Raw genomic sequence first — 24693 nt, forward strand, 5'->3', positions numbered from 1 at the left:
ATCTATCTATCTATCTATCTATCTATCATCTATCAATCTATCATCTATCTATCTATCTTTCTATCTTTCTTTCTATCTATCTATCTATCTATCTATCTATCTATCTATCTATCTATCATCTATCTATCTATCATTCATCTATCTATCTATCTGCCCATCCGTATACAGGCACGCACGCACGCACACACACACACACACACACACACACACACACACAAACACACCCCAGGGGTGGGTTTCACGCCGGCATTACTACTGGTTCGGTGCCTGAAACATTTTGTGCGGGCTGCTCGCTTTGCTCCAGTATACATGCACATTTGCCCTTAAAAAGGTCTATGCATGCGCACATTTAAAAAATGAAGATTGTTCTGTGCATGTGCAGAACAGAAAATCAAGATGACGCCACCGAAGATAGAACCAATTCGGGCGCTTGTCCGGCCAAGTTACTACCGACTCGGCCGAACCGGTCCAAACCGATAGAAACCCACTTCTTATCCAGACTAAACTCTATTTCACGCCACTCAAGGATACGATAATAATGAAGTAGCAGAAAGCTGACAGGTAAAAAGAAGAGGCAAAGGGGCCCCAGTGAATAAACATTCAAACGTGGCATCATCTAGCTACCAAGTACAACTTCCCCAAAGAGAATTCCTTGGAAATTGGTGAAGGAATTAAAAAAAACACAAGTTAATGTTGAGGAATGGCTGCTTATGCGCAATGTGTGACCTCAGGTTCATGTGGCTTGCATTCCCCTCTTCGGCTTGATGGGATTTCATTTCCTCTTATTATTCTATTTAGGGGTTGAATAGGAGCGTTCCAAACACCGAGGCGGGATATAAATTGAGCCAGGCTGAAATGGCTCCATATTCCATTGAATTTGACACACGCTGCTTGCATAAAATATACCCACTCCAGGTTATAGCAGCAGTAGTGACTATTTTTTGTTGTGGTTCAGTTTGTCAGATCAGATGGCAACCATTTCGCTTTTAATCTCCCTGTTCCAGGCCCTGCTACGAGGGAAGGAGCAGTTAAGGAATGTAATGGATCAGATAATATTTTCAGGGTTTCTATTTCGTAAGCATCCAGCCTATGAATCAGCAAAAAGCAAGCAACTTTATGCCCAAACTATTTTTTTTAAAAAAAAAACTAGCATTTGTGGAAGCCATTTTTTTCTTTGAATGGCTAATTCCAATTTCCGTAGATGTCAACAATTTTTATGAAAGAATCTATCAATCCCGTATGAATGGGTGAAAGGCTGCAGCACAAGACTCAGAAAAACCTTTCTAGGGTTGGAATAATAATTATTTTTTGCATAGACTGTCAGAAAAAAATGACAAGCTTTGCTCTTTAATAAAAACACGACCGTGGTTCTCCGGAATACTTTGTCGACTTTCTGTAAAACTGTATGAGATTTCGCCATTCAAGGATTGTTCAGTGAGCACTTCCTGTGCCTTCTAGGAACTCGACATTTCATATTTTCAACTGTTGAATGAATTTAAACAAATTAACTCAAAGTCATTTCCCAAATGGAGACCATTATGTACCTAAAATGCACAACCTGGAAGGTTTGGACTCTAGAGCAGTGTTTCTCAACCTTGGCAACTTGAAGATGCCCGGACTTCAACCCCCAGCATTCGCTGGCTGGGGAATTCTGGGAGTTGAAGTCCGGACATCTTCAAGTTGCCAAGGTTGAGAAACACTGCTTTTAGAGCCTTGATGGCAGGTGGCATGCAGAACCCTCTCGCCAGCCACCGACTCAGCCCAGCTCCACCGCACATGCGCAGGCGCCTCCCACCAGCCAGCTGGTCTTTGGGTCTCTGCCATGCATGCCGGGTGGCACGCTCACATTGCATTTTGGGCCCCCGTTTTGGGCCTGGACAGCTTCCTGCACCAACCTGGAAGCCAAAAATGGGCGGGGGACGGGACGGGATGCCTGCACAGGAGTGTGTGTGTACGTGAGGGAGCAGGGGGATCATGCACACATGCATGGGGGGGTCACACACAGATGCGCGGGGCTGGGTCAGACACACATTGCATTGCATTATGGCTGTGGGTTTTCGGCATGCAATGGCAAAAAGTTTCTTTATGTTTATTTATTTATTTACTCTTATTTTGCAGCAGTAATTGTTTGGAAGGCTCACTAAAAATTGAATCCAAATGCTCTTGAAAGGGGGAAGAAGAAGGGAAAGAGTCTACAGAATGTCAGAAATATAACAAAAGCTCTACACAAGTAACCATAAAAAGAAAAATGGGCTCAAAAGTGAATAAACAAGAGTTCTGGTAAACCTAGGAAAAAAAGCGAATTGAATAAAAAGTGCTGGGAAACAAAGCATCCTAACCCAGTTAGGATGTTAGTGTAACATCCTGTTGTAGATTTTGTCTTATCCCAAAATAGCTTTATGGTGTGGTTGCTCATATCCCTGTACAATTATGTTAATCCTACATCCTCGTTTTAAGCAATTTCTGATCCATAAGATGAACATTAAGATTAGCAATGCAATGCTAAAATGTTTGATGCCACTTACAAAGCATGTTAAAGGACGAATGGTTTAAATGGAAACATGAATTTGGAGAAGCCAGACTGATATTTTTCCTCAGCTCGTTCCAGAGTTTATATTTGTCTGCAGTGAAAAGGACGTATATTGAATTATTTTGCTATTTCTTCTCTCCTGGATATTTTTGATTGAACTTTTCTGTGTAAAGACCCACTGCCCAGCTCCTAAAAATAAAGTTTACGAGCAGGTTTTGCATCTTTCACAAAGTGTGCTATTTTTTTTCTTGGCAGCCTGCGCCCAAAGAATGAGTGGCAAGGTGATGTCCTTTTAACGCGCATCCTGATAGGCCTATTTGCCACAAGACATGTCTGTGCATGTGCAGGAGGGAAGATCGCAAGTAAACTCGTTGACCCAAAGGTGCTTTTTCAAGAGGCAACTGGGCTCTCTGGTTTTTCTTTGAAGACGTTTTGCTTTTCGTCTGAGAAGCTTCTTCAGCTCTGAAGACATTTCTTGGATGAGAAGCGAAACGTCTTCAAAAGAAAAAACAAGAAAGTCCTGAAATATTTTTGCTGGAGATTTTACCAGAAAATTATAATAAAGAAAATGTATATTTGATTATTCATGTTATAACAGCAGCTAGGATTGTATTTGCACAAAATTGGAAAAGTGAAGAGATCCCTACAGAGGAAAATGGGATTAGGAAAATATTAGAATGTGCAGAAATGAACAGATGACACTGGCTATCAAAGAGAAAGAACAAACTGATTGTTACATAATTTGGGAATCATTTACCGGCGGTTAGAGAATAGACATAAGAATTAATAGTAAAAGAAGTTATCTAAAGTATAGAAAATATATTAATAGATATAACTAATAGAGTTAAATAAATTACAAGGGGATTGTTATAATATTAGATACTTAAGATATTGGAAATTAAGCTAAATTGGTATTAAATAATGAATCAGATTGTATATTTTAATGGTGGCACAAAGTATTTGTACCCAGGCGGCAGACTGGGTACGAGCAATGGATTGTTTATATAAAAATAAAATTAAAATAATAAAAAAAGAAAAGAAAGTCCAGTTGCCTCTTGAAAAAAGCAACTTTGGATGACTGAGAATCTCCACAGACAAGTAAACCGGCTCTTTTAAAAGATAAACGTAAAGTAAGCCTTTATAACCAAGAGATGGCGCTAAAGAGCAACCAAACCACTCTCTTCTTTCTCCTTTAAATCTACAATCAAGGTAACTCCACATTTGTTGCATGATTTTTCCTCCCCTTCGTTTCAATCCTGTCTGATTCTCGGAGATCGCCCGGACAGGTCCCTGCAGTTTTCTTGACCAGGTTTTTCAGAAGTGGTTTGCCATTCCCCTCTTTCCTAGGGCTGAGAGAAAGCGACTGGCAAACTGCGGCTCTGGAGCCGCATGTGGCTCTTTCCTCCCTCTGCTGCGGCTCCGTCACCGGTCGGCACCACAATTTTGAGATGAGCTTCCGGTGGGGGTGGGGAGAGAGAGAAGTACAGTGCGCCAGGAGAAGACTCTATGGCAAGGGGAGGGTTTTCCAGTTGTCTCCACAATTGATAGGGCTTTCGGTTATGACAAATAGAGGAAAATGGATGCCGCGCTAGGAGGAGACTCTATGGTGGGGGGAACTGAACTTCCGGTCAGCTCCAGAATTGAACAGGGGGCTTCCGGTTAGGACCTTTGTGGCGCCCGGTGTTTTCTTTTCTATAGGAAATGGGTCCAAATGGCTCTTTGAGTGTTTAAGTTTGCCAACCCCTGGACTAGTTGATTTCATGCCAAAGACAGGGCTGGAACTGATGGCCTCCCAGTTTCTAGGCTGATGCCCTAACCACCTCAAACTGACTTTCAAAACATGTACCATTTATAAATATAAACTGATCTCCGTTTGCAATGCTCGTTGTTCGGAATTTAATTGGCAAAGCTCAATAACTTCCCATAGAAAAATTGGTAGGATGCAGTTTTGATTTGCAGAACGAAGGTATCTTGGGTAAACAGCACAGAATTGCCTTACTGTGGGTTACAGAATTTCATACGCACAAATACACACACACACACATACACACACGTCTCAACTTCGACCACTTTAAAATGTGTGGATCTCACCTTCAACATGCTGGCTGGGGAATTCTGGGAGTTGAGGTCAACGCCTTTAAAGTTGACTGGGGAATTCTGGGAACGCAGGGAATGCTAACTGGAGACTTCCAGGAGCTGGAAGTCCATGCTTTTAAAGCTCACTGGGGCATTCTGGAAGTGTAGGGAATGCTGGCTGGGGAAATTCTGGGAGTTGAGGTCCACGCCTTTAAAGTTGACTGGGGAATTCTGGGAGCGTAGGGAACACTAGCTGGGAAATGCTAGGAGTTGAAGTCCAGATGTTTAAAGTTGACTGGGGAATTCTGGGAGCGTAGGGAACACTAGCTGGGAAATGCTAGGAGTTGAAGTCCAGATGTTTAAAGTTGACTGGGGAATTCTGGGAGTGCAGGGAGTGCTGGCTGGGGAATTCTGGGAGTTGAGGTCAACACCTTTAAAGTTGACTGGGGAATTCTGGGAACGTAGGGAGAATGCTAGTGAGGGAATTCTGGGAGTTGAAGTCCACACATTTTGTCTATCCTAATATGTTTTCCCTGACTTCATCTCAGGAAAAAGACCACTAGTTCTCATCGTCCATTAGAATACGATCCAAGATTCCCTGTGCGGCAGCAAGAATCCTGAGGAGGTGAACAACATTCAGCCCATTTATTTAGCCATTCAACAATCTAACTTTCAATCAATGCTTCATGAATAAACCTTGATTAGCTCAAACCAGGCTGATGTTTGTCATCTGTATGCTCAGGACTGTAGTTTATCCAAAGGCCTTCAGTTCCCCCAGGCATTTCAAATACATGTGAAAGCTATTAGACTTCTACTTCCAACAGATAGTATGAATACCTTAGCTGTAATCTTCTACGACAGTATTACTCAGTTGGAAAACCTGCCTATGATGGTTTCTGTTTTCGTAGCCCGAGGCTGCACTTGCTAAGGTTCGAATGGCTGAGAAGCTGCTATCCAAATGGAATTAATCAAACTGCCCTTTGCCAGCTTGGAAGCAAAACTTCAGTCCCCTTTTCCATGTCTTGGCAGTACGAGATCCTCTCTGACGGCCCACTCCGCTTTAAGGTATAAACTTACCCCCAAAAGCTTTTTTAATTTCACACCCACTCAGGATTACAGGTGGGAGGTTTGCATTTGGGGGCTCTTCCAGGGATTTTCCATCCAAAAACACTGGGAGGATTTAGCCTAGATGGGAAGTCGGCAACCTTGAAACTGCTAACACCCCACTTCTGAGTTAACAGAAGTTAACTTCTGACAGCCAGTGTATCTAGTGGGTGAAGGCAGTAGGCTACAAGCTAGGAGACAGTGAGTTCCAGTCCTGCCTTAAGCATGAAAGATGGTTAGGTGATTTTGGATCAACCATTAGGAGACAGTGAGTTCTAGTCCTGAAAAATTGAGTGTGCACCGAACCGGCAGTAATGCCGGTAACAACTCCCCCTTTCGAATCCCTAGCGCCGCGTAACAGAGTGAGCTCCCGTTACTTGTCCCAGCTTCTGTCAACCTAGCCATTTGAAAGTAGGTAAAAATGCAAGTAAAAAGATAGGAACCACCTGCAGCAATTCCCCTGTTCGAATCCCTAGCGCCACGTAACGGAGTGAGCTCCCGTTACTTGTCCCAGCTTCTGCCAACCTAGCCATTTGAAAGCAGGTAAAAATGCACGTAAAAAAATAGGAACCACCTGCAGCAACTCCCCCGTTCGAATCCCTAGCGCCGCGTAACGGAGTGAGCTCCCGTTACTTGTCCCAGCTTCTGCCTACCTAGCCATTTGAAAACAGGTAAAAATGCAAGTAAAAAAATAAGAACCACCTGCAGCAACTCCCCCGTTCGAATCCCTAGCGCCGCGTAACGGAGTGAGCTCCCGTTACTTGTCCCAGCTTCTGCCAACCTAGCCATTTGAAAACAGGTAAAAATGCAAGTAAAAAAATAAGAACCACCTTTGGTGGGAAAATAACAGTATTCTGCGCGGCCACTTGACCACGGAGACGTCTTCAGACAGCGCTGGCTCTTCGGTTTTGAAACGGAGATGAGCACCGCCCCCTGGTGTTGGGAATGACTAGCAGATATGTGCAAGGGGAACCTTTACCTATGATTGCCTGTCCTTTCTTCCCACTCATCCCACCTACCTGCTTTTACAGATGCCAGCCACGAAGGAAAGGAGGAGTGTTATCAGCGCACAGGCGGGGACGGAGACTTGTTTCAACAGTTCTACGATAATGCTGGCCTCCACCCCTTCAGACTGCCAGTGGGTGAGCCTGATGGGCCCCTCGTCATACCGGTCCTTCATGAACAGCAATTTGCTTTTGGCAACAGTGTCAAACACAGCAGCGAGCTTGGAAGCGTCGGCTGCCTTCTGGCTGGAAGCTACCCCGGGATGGTTAGGCGGGTGAAGCTGCGACAACATCACTTTACGCTGGTCGTAATAGATCACGATGATTTCTTCGATGCCGAGGCTGCTGCTGCTGCTGTTGCTGGATTCCTTCCAGGTGGCCAAACAGTTCCAAAACTTGCTGTCCTTTTGCCTGCCGAGTTGGATCCAGGGGCCCTGGGAAAAAATGGTGCCCAGGTCTTCCAGGAACCTTTGCAAATTCTGCTTTTCTTCGCTGTTAGTCCAAGAACCCAATACGGACAGTTGGACTTGGGTGGCATGTTGCATTTTAGAGAGGTACTGCTTCACTTGACCGGGAATCAAAGGGAAATGGATCACAGCCAGGATAACAATGGAGTTCTGTTCGGGAATCCATCGTCCAATCAGAAGGCCACTTTCAGCCGAAGCGCAGCAAAGAGGGAAAAAGACTTTAAACGCCATGATGTGGAAATCTGAAATGTGTAAGGGAACAGAAAAAAAAAATGAAATAAACAAGCTGCTTTCTGAATCAGTGCACTGGAGCAAATTAAGAGAGTTTAAGCCTTCAACTAACTGAAGGAAGTACTTGTTGTGACCTGCCAGCAGAGCTGACAGCAGATTCAGACAGTGAGGAGGTTGGGGAGGAACCTGGGCCAGTCCTGGAGTCTGGGGAAGGCTCTGAGGAGGAGTCTGTGTCGGAGGCAGAGAGGGGGCAAAAGCCATATGCCAGTTATCAGCTGCCTTCAGAGTCAGACATCAGTGAGGCAGAGGAACAGCTGGAGCCTGTTCCCAGTGTGCGTAAACAAAATTGCCAGATGAAGGGAACAGCTAAAGGACAGGGGTCGACTTGGGAGTAAGGCCAGATGATGAATGGCCCCTCCCAGACAAAATAAAAGAGGAGCGAAAGGGGAGTGGAGTTTGCAGGAGACAATAGTTCGCTTAATTGGTTTGTGACTCTCCGAGACTCCTTGCCACGTTTTGCAGATATTGGCCTGGCAGCTCTCCAAGGCAGATGAGGTCTGTGACGGTAAATCCCCCCTTGAAAGACTTTGCTGGAGGTGAATGAGCAGAATTCACAGCAAATTAATAAAAGGTTTTTTTGTTGGGACCAGGAGTTTGCTTTATGCTCTTAGGAAGCCTAGATCAGAACAGTATTTTCATTGCTATTTCTATAGAGAGTATGTGACAGGAGAACAGCTGTATTATTCAAAAACACACACTTTCCCTCTCCCCCCCTCTCAATTCAATCTACTTTACAGGGTTCTTTGTGAGGAAAAAGAGGAGATGGGAACATTATGTACGCTTTCTTGAGTTGTACAACGATGGAATATAAATATAACAGAATAAATATGTTAAACAGCCATCTCTCAGATAATCACTTATTACAGGACAAAGGGGAGCTAAAGGGTCTCCAATTGTTATTATTTTCCAACTATGAAATGTGGATAAAGTGGCATTTCTCTGTACAGCTGCCACGGGAACAATTAACTTCATTAATCAGATGATTAAACTAAACAAGCACAAGGGCTGCCACGGCAGATTAGATTAATGAATCAGCTCCAAAGCCAGTTGCAACTGAATAGTTCAGAACTCAAGTTCTCTTGAAAGGAAGAAAACTGGGTGGTCTAATTAAAAGCAAGCATTTCATCTATTAAGTCAAATGCTGGGGTTTCTTTTTATACTCCAAAGGCATTTGAAGTCACTATGCTGATGATGCCACTCTCAAAAACAATACAGGATTCCTTTCTAAATCCCAGCATAATGTGGGGTGTTACGTACCCACATTTTTGCAGTTCAAAAAAGCCATTAAGTACTTAATGGGAAGTTTCTATCGAGAGCCCAGCTGGAGTACCCAGCGTTTAATCGTGGAAGGCTCCAATGTCTTTAGCAATAGCCTGATTGCCCTGCATCCCACCCCCCTCAAAATACTGTATATACTCGAGTATAAGCCTAGTTTTTCAGCCCACTTTTTGGGCTGAAAAAAGCCGCCTCGGCTTATACTCGAGTCAGTGAAAAATTTGCCCGAAATGGAGGAGAAAAAGGGGCGGGGCCATGCCGCTGGGTGACGCTTGTGAATGGCCCGGCGCCCCTGTGAGTTTCCCCTCCCTCTGTGTCAGTTTGCCGCGCAGCGCGCACCGCACCATCCCCCCTCCTCACGTTCTAATGTAATGCAGGGCTGTCTTACGATTCCCCTTCCTCCCCCTCCTGCCGCTCTGCAACGATGTCCCACCTCCTCCTTGTTATGGCAAGCAGCCACATAGCGATGTCCCACCTCCTCTGGTACAGTGATCCAATGATAGGAATCACTGTGCCGTGTGTCATAGGAGGCGGGACATCGCTCCCGCGGCTGCACGGGACATCATCATCACAGCGGGACATCAGCATCATGAGGTGAGTGAAGTATTTCATTGAATACACCGCTAGTTTACTGTTTTTCTTTGAAATAAATATTCAAAAACATTATTGGTATCTATTTTTATTTTTGAAATTTACCGGTAGCTGCTGCATTTCCCACCCTAGGCTTATACTCGAGTCAATAACTTTTCCAGTTTTTTGTGGTAAAATTTGGTGCCTCGGCTTATATTCGGGTCGGCCTATACTCGAGTATATACGGTAGTACCTTAATGGCTTTCATTATCAGCAGCTTAATTTCATCAGTACAGTCCTACAGAGAAGGCACAAAACAGCAGTCACAAAAGATCTCTAGGGCAGTTTTGTTACTCTCCCTGTTACTGTACTTTTTACCAGCAATCCAGTTTTCCCCGAATTCCTGCTGCTTTCTTCTTGCTGGCAGATTCTTGTGAGATCCAGCAGCCGGAAGACAAGACACTATTTAGCTGTTGACAAGGTCACCATTGCCTTGGGTGTTCCAAAAGGAGGCTAGTCCACATTGCGCCTGCTACATGACACAGGCTTAGCCACCCCATGAGTAACTGCTCATACATAATTTCAATTTTATACCCAATTGTATTCATCCCTTGTGCTGTGCGTTTTTTAAAACAATTCAACTGCTCTGATGTTTTATATTTTGATAGACATTTGATATGCAATTTTTGTGATTTTTTGGGGGGTATCGATGTTGTGTTATGACGCCATAAAAAATAGTATAGAAGAAAGGTAAAGTTCCCCTTGCACATATGTGCTGTTTATTCCTGACTCTAGGGAGCGGTGCTCATCTCCATTTCAAAGCTGAAGAGCCAGCAGTGTCCGAAGATTTCTCTGTGGTCATGTGGCTGGCATGACTAAACACTGAAGGCACACAGAATGCTGTTACCTTCCCACCAAAGGTGGTTCCTGTTTTTCTACTTGCATTTTTTACATGCTTTCGAACTACTAGGTTGGCAGAAGCTGGGACAAGTTACGGGAGCTCACTCCATTACGCGGCACTAGGGGATTTGAACTGCCAAACTTTCTGATCAACAAGCTCAGCGTCTTAGCCACCGAGCTACTGCATCCTGTAAAATACAAACAGCATAAATACAAACAACATAAATAGTATAAAGAATAATCCCTATGTAAGTAATTAGGGAAAAAGAAAAACTAGTCATGTGCGTGAAGTGGTTGTGGTTGTGTTTAAGAGCCTGACAATCCAAAGAGAGAACCTATTTAAATAAATAAATAATAAGCAAGCAGCAATCCAACACCACCGCGCTTAGTCAATGACATTGGTCCCACCACTTACCTCCCTTCTAATAAGTGAATTGCCTTTTAGGTTTCTGCGTCAGAAGAACAAGGAGAAGAGAAGAAGTTTTTAAAAAACCCTAGAGATTGTGGCTGTGGCATGTAGGAGGTTTTACGAAGGACTGCAGGATTTCCTAGGTGGAAGGCACGAAAGAGGGATAGTATCAACTTGTTTGAATTCTCCGCCCCAATCGACCCCTCTGTTTTCACTCTAAAATCCAAGGTGACATCTGAGCATGTGACACGTGACCTTGGAACGAATGAACTCTTATCTTTTTAAGTAACTTAAATAACAAAACATAAACATTACAGTCAATAAGACCAGTTTACAGTATCCAGCCGCCTGCTGTCCTTCAGCACCATTCCAAGGTTGTTGTGCAAAAAAAAACCCTCCTGTGGGCTGTTTTTATAAGTCCAATCAGCAGAATGGAAATGTTAGTTTAAAGCAGGTAGACGGAATAGAATAGAACAGAACAGAATAGAACAGAACAGAATTCTTTATTGCCCAAGTGTGATTGGACACACAAGGAATTTGTCTTTGGTGCATAAGCTCTCAGTGTACCCAAGGAGAATAAAATACATTCATCAAGAATGAAAGATGCAACACTTAGTGATAGTCAAGGTTACTAATAAGCTATCAAATAGTACTAGGAAACAAATAAAAATTATATAAATTGAAAGATACAAGCAACATAGTTATAGTCATAAGTGGGAAGAGATAGATACTAGGAAGAAAGAGAAGAATAATAGTAATACAATATTAGTCAATTATTTGACAGTGTTGAGGGAATTATTTGTTTAGCAGAGTGATGGCATTTTTTGGGGGGGGGGAAACTGTCCATGTGTCTAGTTGTTATGGTGTGCAGTGCCCTATAGCCTTGTTTTGAGGGCAGAAGTTGAAATAATTTATGTCCAGAGGTCTGTAGTTATTTTCACAGCCCTCTTTTTGACTCTGTGGTCCTCAATGGAAGGCAGGTTGGCAGCAATTGTCGCAATTCCCTTGAAGTCTGTGTTTGTCTTGTTGGGTTGCAGAGCCAAACCAGACCGTTATGGAGGTGCAGATGACAGACTCAATAATTCCTCTGTAGAACTGAATCAGCAGCTCTTTGGGCAGTTTGAGCTTTCTGGGCTAGATTGGAAATCAGGTAGGTTGGAAAGCATATATGCAGAAAAGGAAGCTGTTGCCGACTTCCTTTCTGTTAAAATAAAGTACAGCTGATCTCTGACATTTTCCCCTGGAAAAGGGGACAATTCATTTGCATTGAAAATCCCTTGACTTACCCAGGGAAGAAAAAAAAACCACAGCCTGTCAAATGGTGTTGCAGGAGGCAGTGTCTGTTTATGGATGAATTCCCAGTCTCTTGAGGCAGAAAAGAGGTGTCTGGTTGATACATGTTCTTTACCATGTATATGGAATTTATAAGAAGAGAAGGACTACAATTTCTGGGACGGGGCTATTTCCTCTTCAGCCCACATTCACTTAGGAATGTGGGGCAGCTGTCAGTGTGGGTAAATGTTGGAGAGTCAATTGATCTCCAGACTTAGAAGGAAGAAACAGGAATAAGATTCACAGTGCGGCAACTTTTAGGAGTAGCAAGCACTGAAAAACCTTATACACCCCGTTGCTTAGCTCAGAGGTCAGGAACCCACAGCTCTGGAGCTGCATGTGGCTCTTTCATCCCTCTGCTGTGGCTCCCTGAGACCGGTCAGCTCCACAATTGATAGGGCTTAGGCTGAATGGTTAGGACAGGGAGAGGAAAAAGGATGCTGAACTAGGAGGAGACTCTATGGTGGAGAAACCAGACTTCCGATCGGCTCCAGAATTGAATGGTGGGTTTTCTGGATAGGACCTTCGTGGCTCTTTGAGTGTTTAATGTTACTGACCCCTGGCTTAGCTGAAGAGATCAACTGCCAGGAAAGTAAGTCATTGGGGGGAGGAATAAACATTAGACGTATTTGTGCTTTGCAAAATTGTTTCTCTGCCACAGGGCTATTTTTCTGTAAAATATTTGTACTTAAACACGTGAGCACTAATATTGGTGTTTCATTCTACTCAAGCCTACCCTGTATATATTGCAACCGGATCCCCATGTCTGTTTTTTCCCAGCCACAACATATATGCCAGGGAAACTCTTGCAAAAAGAAAGTGATCAACTGAAGACGTAAAAAAAAAAATCACACTGTTCACTATGTCTTACTGTAGAAATGGCTCCATAGGAAAACAAGAACTGGGTATTTTACGTTTTGCTGGCAATGTATGCTTTACAATTTTAAATAAATAAAAAACCTCAATGCTCGAAAAGGGAAGATTGACATAATGTACAGAAAAAAAATTGTTCCAAAGAATGCAAACAAATTTAAGAGAACACACTAAGAAATCACAGAAAGATTTCTTAGCAACCACATAGCCCTGAAAAGTTTGAGGAACTGCTTGTCAACGTAGATTTTTCTGGAATAGCAAGAAAGATCTCTTGATAGCCAAGCTAGATTTAATGGTTAGAGATAGAAAGGGCTTAAATTTTACCTACAGCATCCAAACTATACATAATGCATTTTCTCAATAATATGAAGAAATGTTAGGGTTTTTTTTTAATTGTTTAGACAGAAGACATCTAAAAGGCCTCAGGTTTAGAGGATGCTATCCCTGTCATCTGCTTACACCTCAGACTAAGTAACTACAACTCCAGCAGTTATAAGTACAAATTGCTGGAATGGAATCATAGAAACAAAACAAGTGTCAGGCCTGCAATTATATTCCTTTCAGAATTTTAGCCTGCCACACTTTCTCTTATTTCATTATGCTGTTCCATTAGTATAGTTGATGGGAGGGGGGAATAGAAGGAGTAGGATTGTGGAATGTGTTGTTTTCATTCTTTACTAGAAGCCAAGGTAATCTTTTGTCTCCGTACTTTTACACCTGACCGGAAGCAGCTGGGTGTGGATTAACACAGATGTGCTAAGATGTCTGCTTTATTAAATTGGAACTTTAAGGATCGTTAAGCCTTGGACTCTGATTTAATTCTACATGATACTTGGAATGCTGACAACAAGAGCATGGCACAGAAGAGCAAAATATCATTTTGTGTTTAGGTGTAGTTTTTTTTAAAAAAAAATGATTCTCAATTAACAATGATCAACACTTAATAATAAAATTGTAACAGGAGAAGTTAACAAAATACAAAGACCTACAAATAAAAATAGAACAACTATGGTGAAAGAAAGCAACCACATCAATAGTAATAGGCACCTAGGGTGCATTTCCAAAACAACTGGTGTCCCGATTGAACATCATCGCCTTTATTTATTTATTTATTTATTTATTTATTTATTTATTTATTTATTTCTACGATTTATAGGCCGCCCAATCCCGGAGGACTCCGGGCGGCTTACAACGAAGGAAAAAAAAGTAATAAAAAAATGAAAATAAAAACAGGTTAAAATCAACACACATACATTCGTTATGATCGGGGCTGGGCCTCAACAATGAGGTCAACAGCCCCAGTCCTGCCGGAATAGCCAGGTTTTAACAGCTTTTCTGAAGGCCATGAGAGTGGGTAAGATCCGGATTTCTGGGGATAGCTCATTCCAAAGGGTCGGAGCAGCCACAGAGAAGGCTCTCCTCCGGGGAGCCGCCAACCGACATTGTCTGGCTGACAGCATCTGAAGGAGGCCCACCCTGTGGGATCTCACTGGCCGCTGGGAGGAATGTGGCAGTAGGCGGTCTCGCAGGTATGCTGGCCCTAAGCCATGTAGGGCTTTAAAGGTAATAACCAACACCTTGAATTGTGTCCAGAGACCAATAGGTAGCCAGTGCAGCTCACGGAGGATAGCTGTAACGTGGTACACCGTACCAACGTACCTAGGTACACCCAATATCGCTCGCTGCATTCTGGACTAGTTGCAGTCTCCGAACACTTTTCAAGGGTAGCCCCATGTAGAGCGCATTAACAAAAGACATCAGTCAAAAGGCAACTTTAGTCAGAACAACCTATACCCTGTAATCAACATCTGACTACCCCGGGTCCTTAGGAAGGACTCGACACATAAAAATGTCAAATCCCAAAACATCTGGAGCACCACTTAAACACCAATGGCACTGACAAAATGACTGTCAACTGCAAAAAAGCAGCTTTACTTGAAACAGCATGCATCCTGCAATAAGACCTTTAACACCATCAAACAACATCATTTGCCTATTTCAGGTCTTTGAGAAAGAGTCAATAGGTGGATAAAAATATAAAATCAAGTCTAAACATTTGGCCGACTGCAACAAACCATAAGAAGTGAGGGTTTTTTAAAAAAAAAAAAGTTAAAGGGAAGTTTAAAAAAAACACCACTAAAGGGAAGTTCAGCAGTTCTAAAGGATAACATTTTACTTAGTAGTTGAAGAATGAACATTTGCCCAACCTTCATAGAGGGAAGGCATGAATAAATAAAAATCTGGTTGTTGGACCAGGGTGCTTGGAGGACCCCAATGGGTGGTAGATGTTGGTGGGACACGTGGCCTACCGAAATTGCCACCTTGCTCTTCTTTCTAGATTCTATTTATTATAACACAAACAACCCAGGGTTTAATTCAACTCTAATTTTAAAAAATGCAAATATGTGAAAAATCTCCTGAATCTTAAAAACAAAAAACTGATTGCACCATAAGCTGTCAAGACTTTAATGCCTCCATTTGAGCCTGCATTTACTACCTTCCCTTTAAGCAAGCGACGAAGACCTTAACTGGGCAGGTACATATAACCTCCTGCGTCATCACCCATGTTCAGGCCTCCCTTGCAGGAGCTGGTCTCCCCCTAAAGACCCAACTCCAAAGATCTTCCCCCAAAGATCCTCCTCCCCCCAAAACCCCAGCTCAAAGGTCCTCCACAAAGACCCCACTTCAAACATCAAGCCAGCCCAATATCCTCTTCTAAAGATCCCATCCCAAATATCTTTTCTAAAGACCCCAACCCAAAGATCCTCCTCAAAGACTCCATGCCAAGGACTCTCTTTGCAAGAGCCCACCCCAAACATCTCCCCCCCAAGAACCCACTTCAAAGATCCACCCCAAAGATTCTCCACAAACATTGTCTTTCAAAGACCCCCCCCCCCAAGGTTGAAGAAGATGATGCAGCAACATATTGATTTAAAACCTGAATTGTTTTTGTTGGGTATCCTACCAGGGAAATATAGTAAAGAAAATGTATATTTGATTATTGTGTAATAACTGTGGCTAGAATTGTATTTGCACAAAATTGGAAAGCTGAAGGAATCCCTACAGATGAAAACGTGATTAAGAAAATATTAGAATGTGCAGAAATGAACAGATTAACATTAGCAATTAAACGAAAGGAAGAACCTGATTATTATATTATATGGGAGCTATTTTACCATTGGCTGGAGAATGAGCATGGGAAAATGTATCATACAATTAAATAAATTGGGAAGAGAAATGTTACAATAGTAGGTATGTTAAGATGTAATGTTAAGATACGATTAAACCTATATAAAGAATATAATGGCAAGCTTTAATTACTGTGACACAAAAAATTGTACTCAGATGACACACTGATTAATGATGAAATGTTTGTATTAAAGGAAAATAAAAATAAAAAAAAATTATAAAAAAAAGATCCTCCCACAAAGACTCTCTTCCCCAAGACTGCACCCCAGTGTCCCCACTGTCACAGGATGATGATTGGGGTGCTTGGCAACGGCACACAGTTACAATGGTCACAGCTTCCCACAGTCACATCATCACCCCTTGTGATCTTCACTGCCAGCTTCCAATATGTCAAGTCAATGGGGAAACAGCCTCCACCTGATGTCTTGCTTAATGAAGGCACATGATTCCTTTACCAACCACAACCTGAACTGTCATTGTACACTGAAGACTGCATTTAATTTTGTTGTACAAGGTGCAATGACAATGAACTAAACTAAAGTAAACGTCTTCTCCCAAATGCCCTCCCTCCAAAGACCCCCATCCCAACCCATTCTGCCTTAACCCAAAGCAGATCCCAGCCCTTTTACAATCCGCCAAAGCTTCTTCCCCTACGGGGTCCCTCCTAAGGAACAAGGCGACCCTGTTCGCCCATCTGCTTCCCATCCAGGCACTTCCAGGACTCAACTGGGGAACCTTTGGTGGCCCAATTCACACAACACCCCCCCACTCCCAATCCCTGGGTTTGATTCCTGCATCAGGCGAGCCCTCCCACGGGAATTCTAGATCGGTGAAAGGCCCAGTATCCCAAGAGAGACCCAACCCATGGTGGTTTATTCAACAAACTCAGTTTAAGCGATGCTTATTCTAGGGTTCGAATAGGTGCACGGACCCTAGGCAAAAAATGGGGGCTACCTTGTCCTCATTTGCCCCCGTTTTAGTGGAGAGCCCCCCTTTCTTCCCCAAACTTACCCCCCTCGCTTTTGCCGCCCCCCGAAACACGGAAGAGGCAGAAAAGAACTCGCGCCGCTTGACATTCAACCCACTTCCGGGTGCTCCTGGATGGTTACTAGGAGACGCAGTCCGTCCCTCAAAGACGTCCGTCCGGGCCGTCCTTGCCTAATAGCCTTCCGGCGATCTCCTGCGTTCGTCTACATTGAGTTCCGCTTCATCGAGCTTCCCTTTTTGCCAAAAGAATGGAGGCGTTCCCCGTTGCCCTGTATTTTTGAAACGGATCCCGCTGTTTAATTTTAGATTTTTACTACTATTTTATTTGCTCCCACCAGCAGTTCGACCCATTTTTATGGAGGGGGGGGGAAGCTGCTCTTTTCGTTTTGCTTAATGACGATTCCCCCACTCGCCCGTTATTGTTATTGATGGACAATATCAATAATAAAGTTAATAACAATAATACAATGTTAAACATTAACAATAAAGGCGGGTCGTTATTCTGATAATGCTGAGCTTTCCACACGTTGCCCCTCAGAAACAAATTCACTGAATGCAAATAAAGGAGCGGAAGTTTGTCCTTTTTGGGGACATTAAAATGCAGTGTTTCTAGAATAGAATAGAATTCTTTATTGGCCAAGTGTGATTGGACACACAAGAAATTTGTCTTTGGTGCAGATGCTCTCAATGTACATAAATGCACAAGATATATTTGTTAAGAATCAAAAGGTACAACACTTAATAGTCATAGGGTAAAAATAAGCAATCAGGAAACAATCTATATCAATATAAATCGTAAGGATACAAGCAAAAAGGTACAGTTCTGCAGTCATAAGTGGGAGGACATGGGCGATAGGAACAATGAGAAGACTAATAGCAATAGTAATGCAGCCTTAGTGAATAGTTTGACAGTGGTGAGGGAAGTATTTGTTTAGCAGAGTGATGGCGTTCGGAAAAAACTGTTCTTGTGTCTAGTTGTCTTGGTGTGCAGTGCTCTCTAATGTCGTTTTGAGGGTAGGAGTTGAAACAATTTATGTCCAGGGGCCTGTAAATATTTTCTGTAAATTTGGCTGATGCGCGGATTACAATTCCCCAAATTCCCCAGCCAGATGGCTGGGGAATTCTGGGAGTTCAAGTCCAAATGTCAAGTTTCAAGAAGACTGAAATAAAAGATCAATAATATAAAAGTCACACTACATCGGTCAAATTGGTTAAAAAAATCTCTGAAAATTCTCAAAGATGTTGTCTTACATTCTACAAATACAGAACCACCTGAAATATTTTACTTTATATTTCCTACCATAGTGAAAATAAAGAAATAAACCATGACTTTATTCTTAAGCAACTTGGTTTTGACTTGAATGATCTTTTTTAACTTATAGCAATACAGCAATAGCAGTAGACTTATATACCGCTTCAGTGCTTTGCAGCCCTCTCTAAGCAGTTTACAGAGTCAGCATATTCCCCCCCAACAATATTAAATTCATGTGTGTATTAATTACACACCCCCCATGCACACAACCATAGAACAGAACTTGCAAGTTTACCCATGTGCAGCATGTAATTTGATGCCACAATACAGACATTACAGACACAAAAATTCACTGACAATCTACACACATATGAAATGCGGTTTGCTTACATCAGGAATGAATCTGGCTTTTATTTCATACCAACCTGATTAAATGTACAGTAATGCAGAAAGTGGAAGCTCTTGTAGCGGCTTTTCAAATTGTCAAATGCGCCCTGCTCATTGCATGAAGAGCCTTTAGTCTGCAAAGCAAAATTAACCGTTGCTGTCCACGCCCTGGGCAGATACATAGGTTTCTTTCAATGGAAGGTCTGGATCTTCCAATTTCCTGATAAGCTTCATGCCATCTCAACTGTTATCTGTTTGAGGATTAGCCTTGTCTGCCTCCAAACTATTTTGTTGGAAGCTGATAATTCTACCGAATGGCTCAGAATCTCCCCATATGCAATTTCCCTCTTTAATATCTGTCTTTGGCACCATGGCAGTGTGTCTTTTATTATAAAAGGCAGTCTTTCATTACAGAAAGTTATCCTTTAGATTTATAGTGTAGGACGTTAGCACCCACCCCTCTCCTAGAAAAATGAAACAATTTAGGAAAAATTAAAAAGGCAGAATATTATATTTCCTTGGATGAGAAAATGGGGAAACATGTTTTTAGGCAGGAAACAGACTCACTCTTAATAGCCCCCACTCCCCCTCAATAGCCCACAGCAGATGTCCTTACTTAAGAGATAAAGAGATAGCTAGATCTATTCATAGGCAAATGCCCTCACCCAGGATCCACCAAAGGTAGGATTAGCCCTCTACCAATGGTGAAATTCATTTTTTTTTACTACCAATTCTGTGGGCATGGCTTGGTGGGCATGGCAGGGGAAGGATACTGCAAAATCCCATTCTCTCCCCACTCCTGGGGGAAGGATATTGCAAAATCCCCATTCCCTCCCCACTCTGGGGCCAGCCAGAGGTAGTATTTGCCGGTTCTCCGAACTACTCAAAATTTCCACTACTGGTTCTCCAGAACCTGTCAGAACCTGCTGAATTTCATCCCTGCCCTCTACCCATCTCAGCGCAAGGCACCCAAGAAGATTACATCATCAGGAGTGGGTTCCTGCTACCATTACTACCGGATCAGTGCCCGAAAATTTTTCTCAGTTGAAAACAGCAAAAAATAAACTGGCATAAATACAATGAAAACCAATTAAAATGAAAATCAACAGATAAAAACACAGAAGCCACTGTGCCACAGAAGCTTACTATATTTATTTATGCTTCACTGCCGTCTTAGCCAAATAAGTGGCTTGCAATACAACTCTACAATATTGGTTTTAAATAACAAAACACAAGTATGATGCAAATAGGTTCATGGCTGACTGAGCAATTCTGGGGGTTGAAGTCCACTCATCTGAACACGGTCAAGGTTGAGAAACATTGTCCTACACAGGATTGCTTCTGGGGTTCATGACTGAAAATACCATCTCAAAGAGGGAAACTCGTCATCCTTGCCCAACCAGGTTTCAATAATAGCTGGAAATTGGGATTCTCTTCTGGTCAGAAGAAGAGATGCCTTAAATTTTCAACGGCTGATTCTTTAATCTGCCAATTTCTCCCATCATACCTCCTTTTGCCTATCACAAAAGAGTGGAATAGAACAGAGCAGAATAGAATAAAATGATAAAGAATAGAATAGAATAGAGGAATAGAATAGAGAATGGAATGGAATAGAATAGAATAGAAAATATGGAGTGGAGTGGAGTAGAACAGAACAGAACAGAACAGAACAACAGGACAGGACAGGACAGGACAGGACAGGACAGGACAGGACAGGAATAGAATACTGTATATACTCGAGTATAAGCCTAGTTTTTCAGCCCACTTTTTGGGCTGAAAAAAGCCGCCTCGGCTTATACTCGAGTCAGTGAAAAATTTGCCCGAAATGGAGGAGAAAAAGGGGCGGGGCCATGCCGCTGGGTGACGCTCGTGAATGGCCCAGTGCCCCTGTGAGTTTCCCCTCCCTCTGTGTCAGTTTGCCGCGCAGCGCGCACCGCACCATCCCCCCTCCTCACGTTCTAATGTAATGCAGGGCTGTCTTACGATTCCCCTTCCTCCCCCTCCTGCCGCTCTGCAACGATGTCCCACCTCCTCCTTGTTATGGCAAGCAGCCACATAGCGATGTCCCACCTCCTCTGGTACAGTGATCCAATGATAGGAATCACTGTGCCGTGTGTCATAGGAGGCGGGACATCGCTCCCGCGGCTGCACGGGACATCATCATCACAGCGGGACATCAGCATCATGAGGTGAGTGAAGTATTTCATTGAATACACCGCTAGTTTACTGTTTTTCTTTGAAATAAATATTCAAAAACATTATTGGTATCTATTTTTATTTTTGAAATTTACCGGTAGCTGCTGCATTTCCCACCCTAGGCTTATACTCGAGTCAATAACTTTTCCAGTTTTTTGTGGTAAAATTAGGTGCCTCGGCTTATATTCGGGTCGGCCTATACTCGAGTATATACGATAGAATAGAATAGAATAGAGAATGGAATGGAATAGAATAGAATAGAAAATATGGAATGGAGTGGAGTGGAATGGAGTGGAGTAGAGTAGAGTAGAACAGAACAAGAGGACAGGACAGGATAGGACAGGAATGGAATGGAATAGATTAGAATAGAGAATAGAATAGAATAGAATAGAATAGAATAGAATAGAATAACAGAGTTGGAAGGGACCTTGGAGATCTTCTTGTCCAAGCCCCTGCTTAGGCACGAAATCCTACACCACTTCGGACAATTGGTTATCCATTCTCTTCTTTAAAACTTCCCATGTTGGAGCATTCACAACTTCTGGAGGCGAGTTGTTCCACTGGTTAATTGTTCTAACTTAAAAGTTAACTTCTAACTCTCCTTTAAAAGGGGAGTACATCTCTCCTTCTAAAAATCTTCTACATACTACATGCAGGCTTATACCCTGAAAATAAGACCTCCCCGGATAATAAGCCCAATCGGATTTTTGAGTGCATGCGCTAAAATAAGCCCTCCCCTGAAAATATTGCAACACAGCAGCAGCCATGAGGTGACCACACTCGCTGCCTCCTGCACCTGAAAAATAATAAGATCTCCTCAAAAATAAGGGCAAGTGCTTATTTCGGGGGTCAAAAAGAAAATAAGACCTTGTCTTATTTTGGGGGAAACAGGGTACCATTAAGAGTTCTCCCAGAGACCAAGTGCCAACATGTTTGCTGGGGAATTTGGGGGTTAAAGTCCACAGGTCTTAAAGTTGCTGAGGTTGGACACCCCTGCCATAAACCTTGCTTGTTTTCTTCCCATTCTCTGAAGATGCCTCTGGTGGGCCACACCCCTCAATTAGAGTCACTCTTTAACCTTCTCTCGTCTCTACCTTTAAAATCAGTCTCCTTTCTCTTCCATTCCATACTTCCTAATCACCACCTTAGAGCCCTATCACCAATCCACATCCTCTTCCATTCCCATTGTCCCGACCAGCCTAAAAGCTAAAAATTGGGTCTTCTCCCCCTTTCCAGATCAAAATATTCTCACTAGTACCATCTTAAGAAAAAACCTCCTTTTCCCACCTTCTGACGTCTCTTCTGACGTTTTCCTTGCTACACAAAAGTCCATTAAGGAAGAAAAAGTTAATTATCGGACAAACTGTTCATTTAGCACCAATTTCAGGTTCTCTTCTTGCCTGTGTCATTTGTTGAGGCTGTTTGCTTTCTTTGGGGCGGCTGCGGGTCTTCTCCATGAAAAAAGGAATCACTGCAAATTATATTTCCTCGCTAGAGTAGGTTGAAGTATTGTCGGACAAGTGAATGCAGATTTGATGCGATAATGTGGCAAAGAAATGGGTGCATTTATAAAAATAATACAGGTAGTTCTCGACTTACAACCCTTTCTTTGTTCAAAGTTATGAAGGCACTGGAAAAAAAGGGACTCATGGCCATTTTTCACACTTACGACGCTTGCAGAATAACCCTGGTCACATGATCAAAATGTGGGTGCATGGCAACTGCTTCCTATTTATGATGGCTGCAGTGTCCCGGCGTCATGCAGTCCCCTTTTGCGACGAGCAAAGTCAGTTGGGGAAAACAGATTCACTTCACAACTGTGTTACTAACTGAGCAGCTGAAGGATCAGATGATGGAAGGTACGTACAGACGAAGCCCTGGGGAGCAGAGGAAGGGTCCCATGTGGAGATAGGACCCAGGTATGGATGGAATGGGCATGAGAGTGAGGAATATGAATTCTGATAAAACATTTTCTCTTGTCTTCATTTCTTTGCCTTGGCAATTAAGAGCTTTGTGTCTCTCTCTCACTGAGGAAGGAGGGGGGGTCATGGGGCAGGGGAGCTGCTTCAGATAACACTGTTCTTTTATTCTGCTCTGCAATAGGAAGGGGGGGGGGCTGCACATTAACAACGAGACAGAACTTAGCATCTTAAAACCACTAGCCAGGATATTAGGAACAAGAATAACTCACTTATAAGAGAACCACCAAAACCCACATAGCTGTCACACTTTGCAAGATACCCGTGACCTGCGATGAAAAACAGGTGATGTGACATTTAGCTATTTAACATAACAAGCGTAAGGGTTTAGGGGGGTCTGAAATCCAAATAACCAATCAATATTATCTGTTATGTATCAGTAGTGGGTTTCAAAATTTTTTAAAACCTCTTCTGTAGGTGTGGCCTGCTTTGTGGGAGTGGCTTGCCGGCCATGTGACTGGGTGGGAGTGGCTTGGCAGTCATGTGACTGGGTGGGCATGGCCAACTTGTAAAATGTGGTGAAACTCACTTAACAACGCTCTTGCTTAGCAACCAAAATGTTAGCTCAGGAACTCTGGCATTGAAGTGTGCAAGTCTTAAAGCTGTCAAGTTACAAGACCCTTGCACCCCTAACCCTTTAGAAAAAAAAACCTAGGTGTGTTCAAACTTGACAGCTTTAAGACTTGTGGACTTCAACTCCCAGAATTCCTCCTCTTGCTCTTCATCTTGATGATGTGCGGATGGGCGGGGGAGGGAGCTGGAACCAGTTCTATAGATTTGTGGAACCTCTTCTATAGAAGAGGTTAGAACTGGCAGGAACCCACCCCTGGTTATGCATGCATTATTAGGGGAAGGGCAAAGGGTTGAATGTGACCATCCCTTGACTATAAAAATTGCTGTAAGATTCTAATCTTGGCCCTTTGGTTAGATTTTCAAACCGGGGTTCTTATATCTTGGTACCAAAATAAAAATATAATCCTGTATCACACCTTGTGTCCGGTGAATTATCGGCTTCAACACCGAGCAAGAACTCACTTTTGGGGACAACACAGCCACAGTGATTCACTTAGCAACAGTGGCAAGGAAGGTCACAAAATAGGGTATAAAGCTCACTTAACAGCTCTCTTGCTTCAGATATTTCAGGCTCGGCTGTGGTCGTAAGCTGAGGACTACCCGAAGAGGACAGTGGAGGGTCCTATCCTGCCTTCCCTCGCGGCGAATAACTTGGATTGTCAGCAGGTATAATGTCGGGAATGTAATGGGGCCTGACGCGATATTTGAAGACTTTGATGTCATTGTCCCCGCTGTCGGTGACAAAAAGCGAGCCGTCTATGGCACAGGCGACGCTGGTCGGTCTGAGAAGGCCTTTAGAAACGAGGCAGATTGCCGAACCGTTCTGAGGGAACAGGTGGATTTTCTGCCGCTGTTCGTCCGCAACGATAATATTGCCTTCTTTATCGGCACAGAGGCCCGCAGGGTTGCCAAACCGGTGGCCGTATTTGCTGCTGACGGAAAAGACCAACTTGTGGCTGCTGTCGAAGAGCTTGACCTCCCCGCATTCTTCGCTGATGGCAAAACCCCCGTTGGGGGTGCTGCAGACGTAGCGTGGCCCGCTTAGGTTGGAGATGGAATGCGCGTTCTGCATCTTGAAAGCTCGGTCCAGGGCGAAGATGTGGACTTTCCCTTCAGTGTAGTCGGCCACCAGGATCCGTCCCGAGGTGTCTACGGCAATCCCTCTGGGGGAGCGGAAGTTCCCAATTCTGAGCCAAGCCCCTTTGGAGAACATGGAGCGGTCATTGAAGACGTGGACGGTCCCGTTCAGCATGTCCGTGACGGCCACCATCCCGGCTCTGGTGAGGGTCACGTCCTCGG

The 24693-nt window shown here is 43.3% G+C and overlaps 2 protein-coding genes across 4 annotated transcripts in view; both read right to left on the reverse strand.

Annotated features, from left to right (window-relative positions):
* PIGQ (phosphatidylinositol glycan anchor biosynthesis class Q) overlaps positions 1-18751 on the reverse strand; it is a 39131-nt gene extending 20380 nt beyond the window's left edge. Inside the window, exons 1-3 of one of the 3 annotated variants that reach the window (XM_032230306.1) lie at positions 18685-18751; positions 17032-17276; positions 6730-7423 (exon numbers count right to left, since the gene is read on the reverse strand). In XM_032230306.1, coding sequence (XP_032086197.1) covers positions 6730-7412 — 683 coding nt within the window. In that variant the 5' untranslated portion in view covers positions 7413-7423; positions 17032-17276; positions 18685-18751. Of the gene's footprint in view, positions 1-6729; positions 7424-10632; positions 10754-17031; positions 17277-18684 lie in introns of those variants that run through there. The other 2 variants (XM_032230308.1, XM_032230307.1) reach the window with 2 other exon arrangements.
* Positions 18752-24016: 5265 nt separating this feature from the next.
* NHLRC4 (NHL repeat containing 4) lies at positions 24017-24466 on the reverse strand. Its single transcript, XM_032230434.1, has one exon. It carries the CDS (start codon positions 24464-24466, stop codon positions 24017-24019), a length of 450 nt encoding a protein of 149 aa, XP_032086325.1.
* Between the last annotated feature and the right edge of the window lie 227 nt (positions 24467-24693).

This window comes from Thamnophis elegans, chromosome 14 (genome assembly GCF_009769535.1).
Source record: "Thamnophis elegans isolate rThaEle1 chromosome 14, rThaEle1.pri, whole genome shotgun sequence".
Lineage (NCBI taxonomy): Eukaryota > Metazoa > Chordata > Lepidosauria > Squamata > Colubridae > Thamnophis > Thamnophis elegans.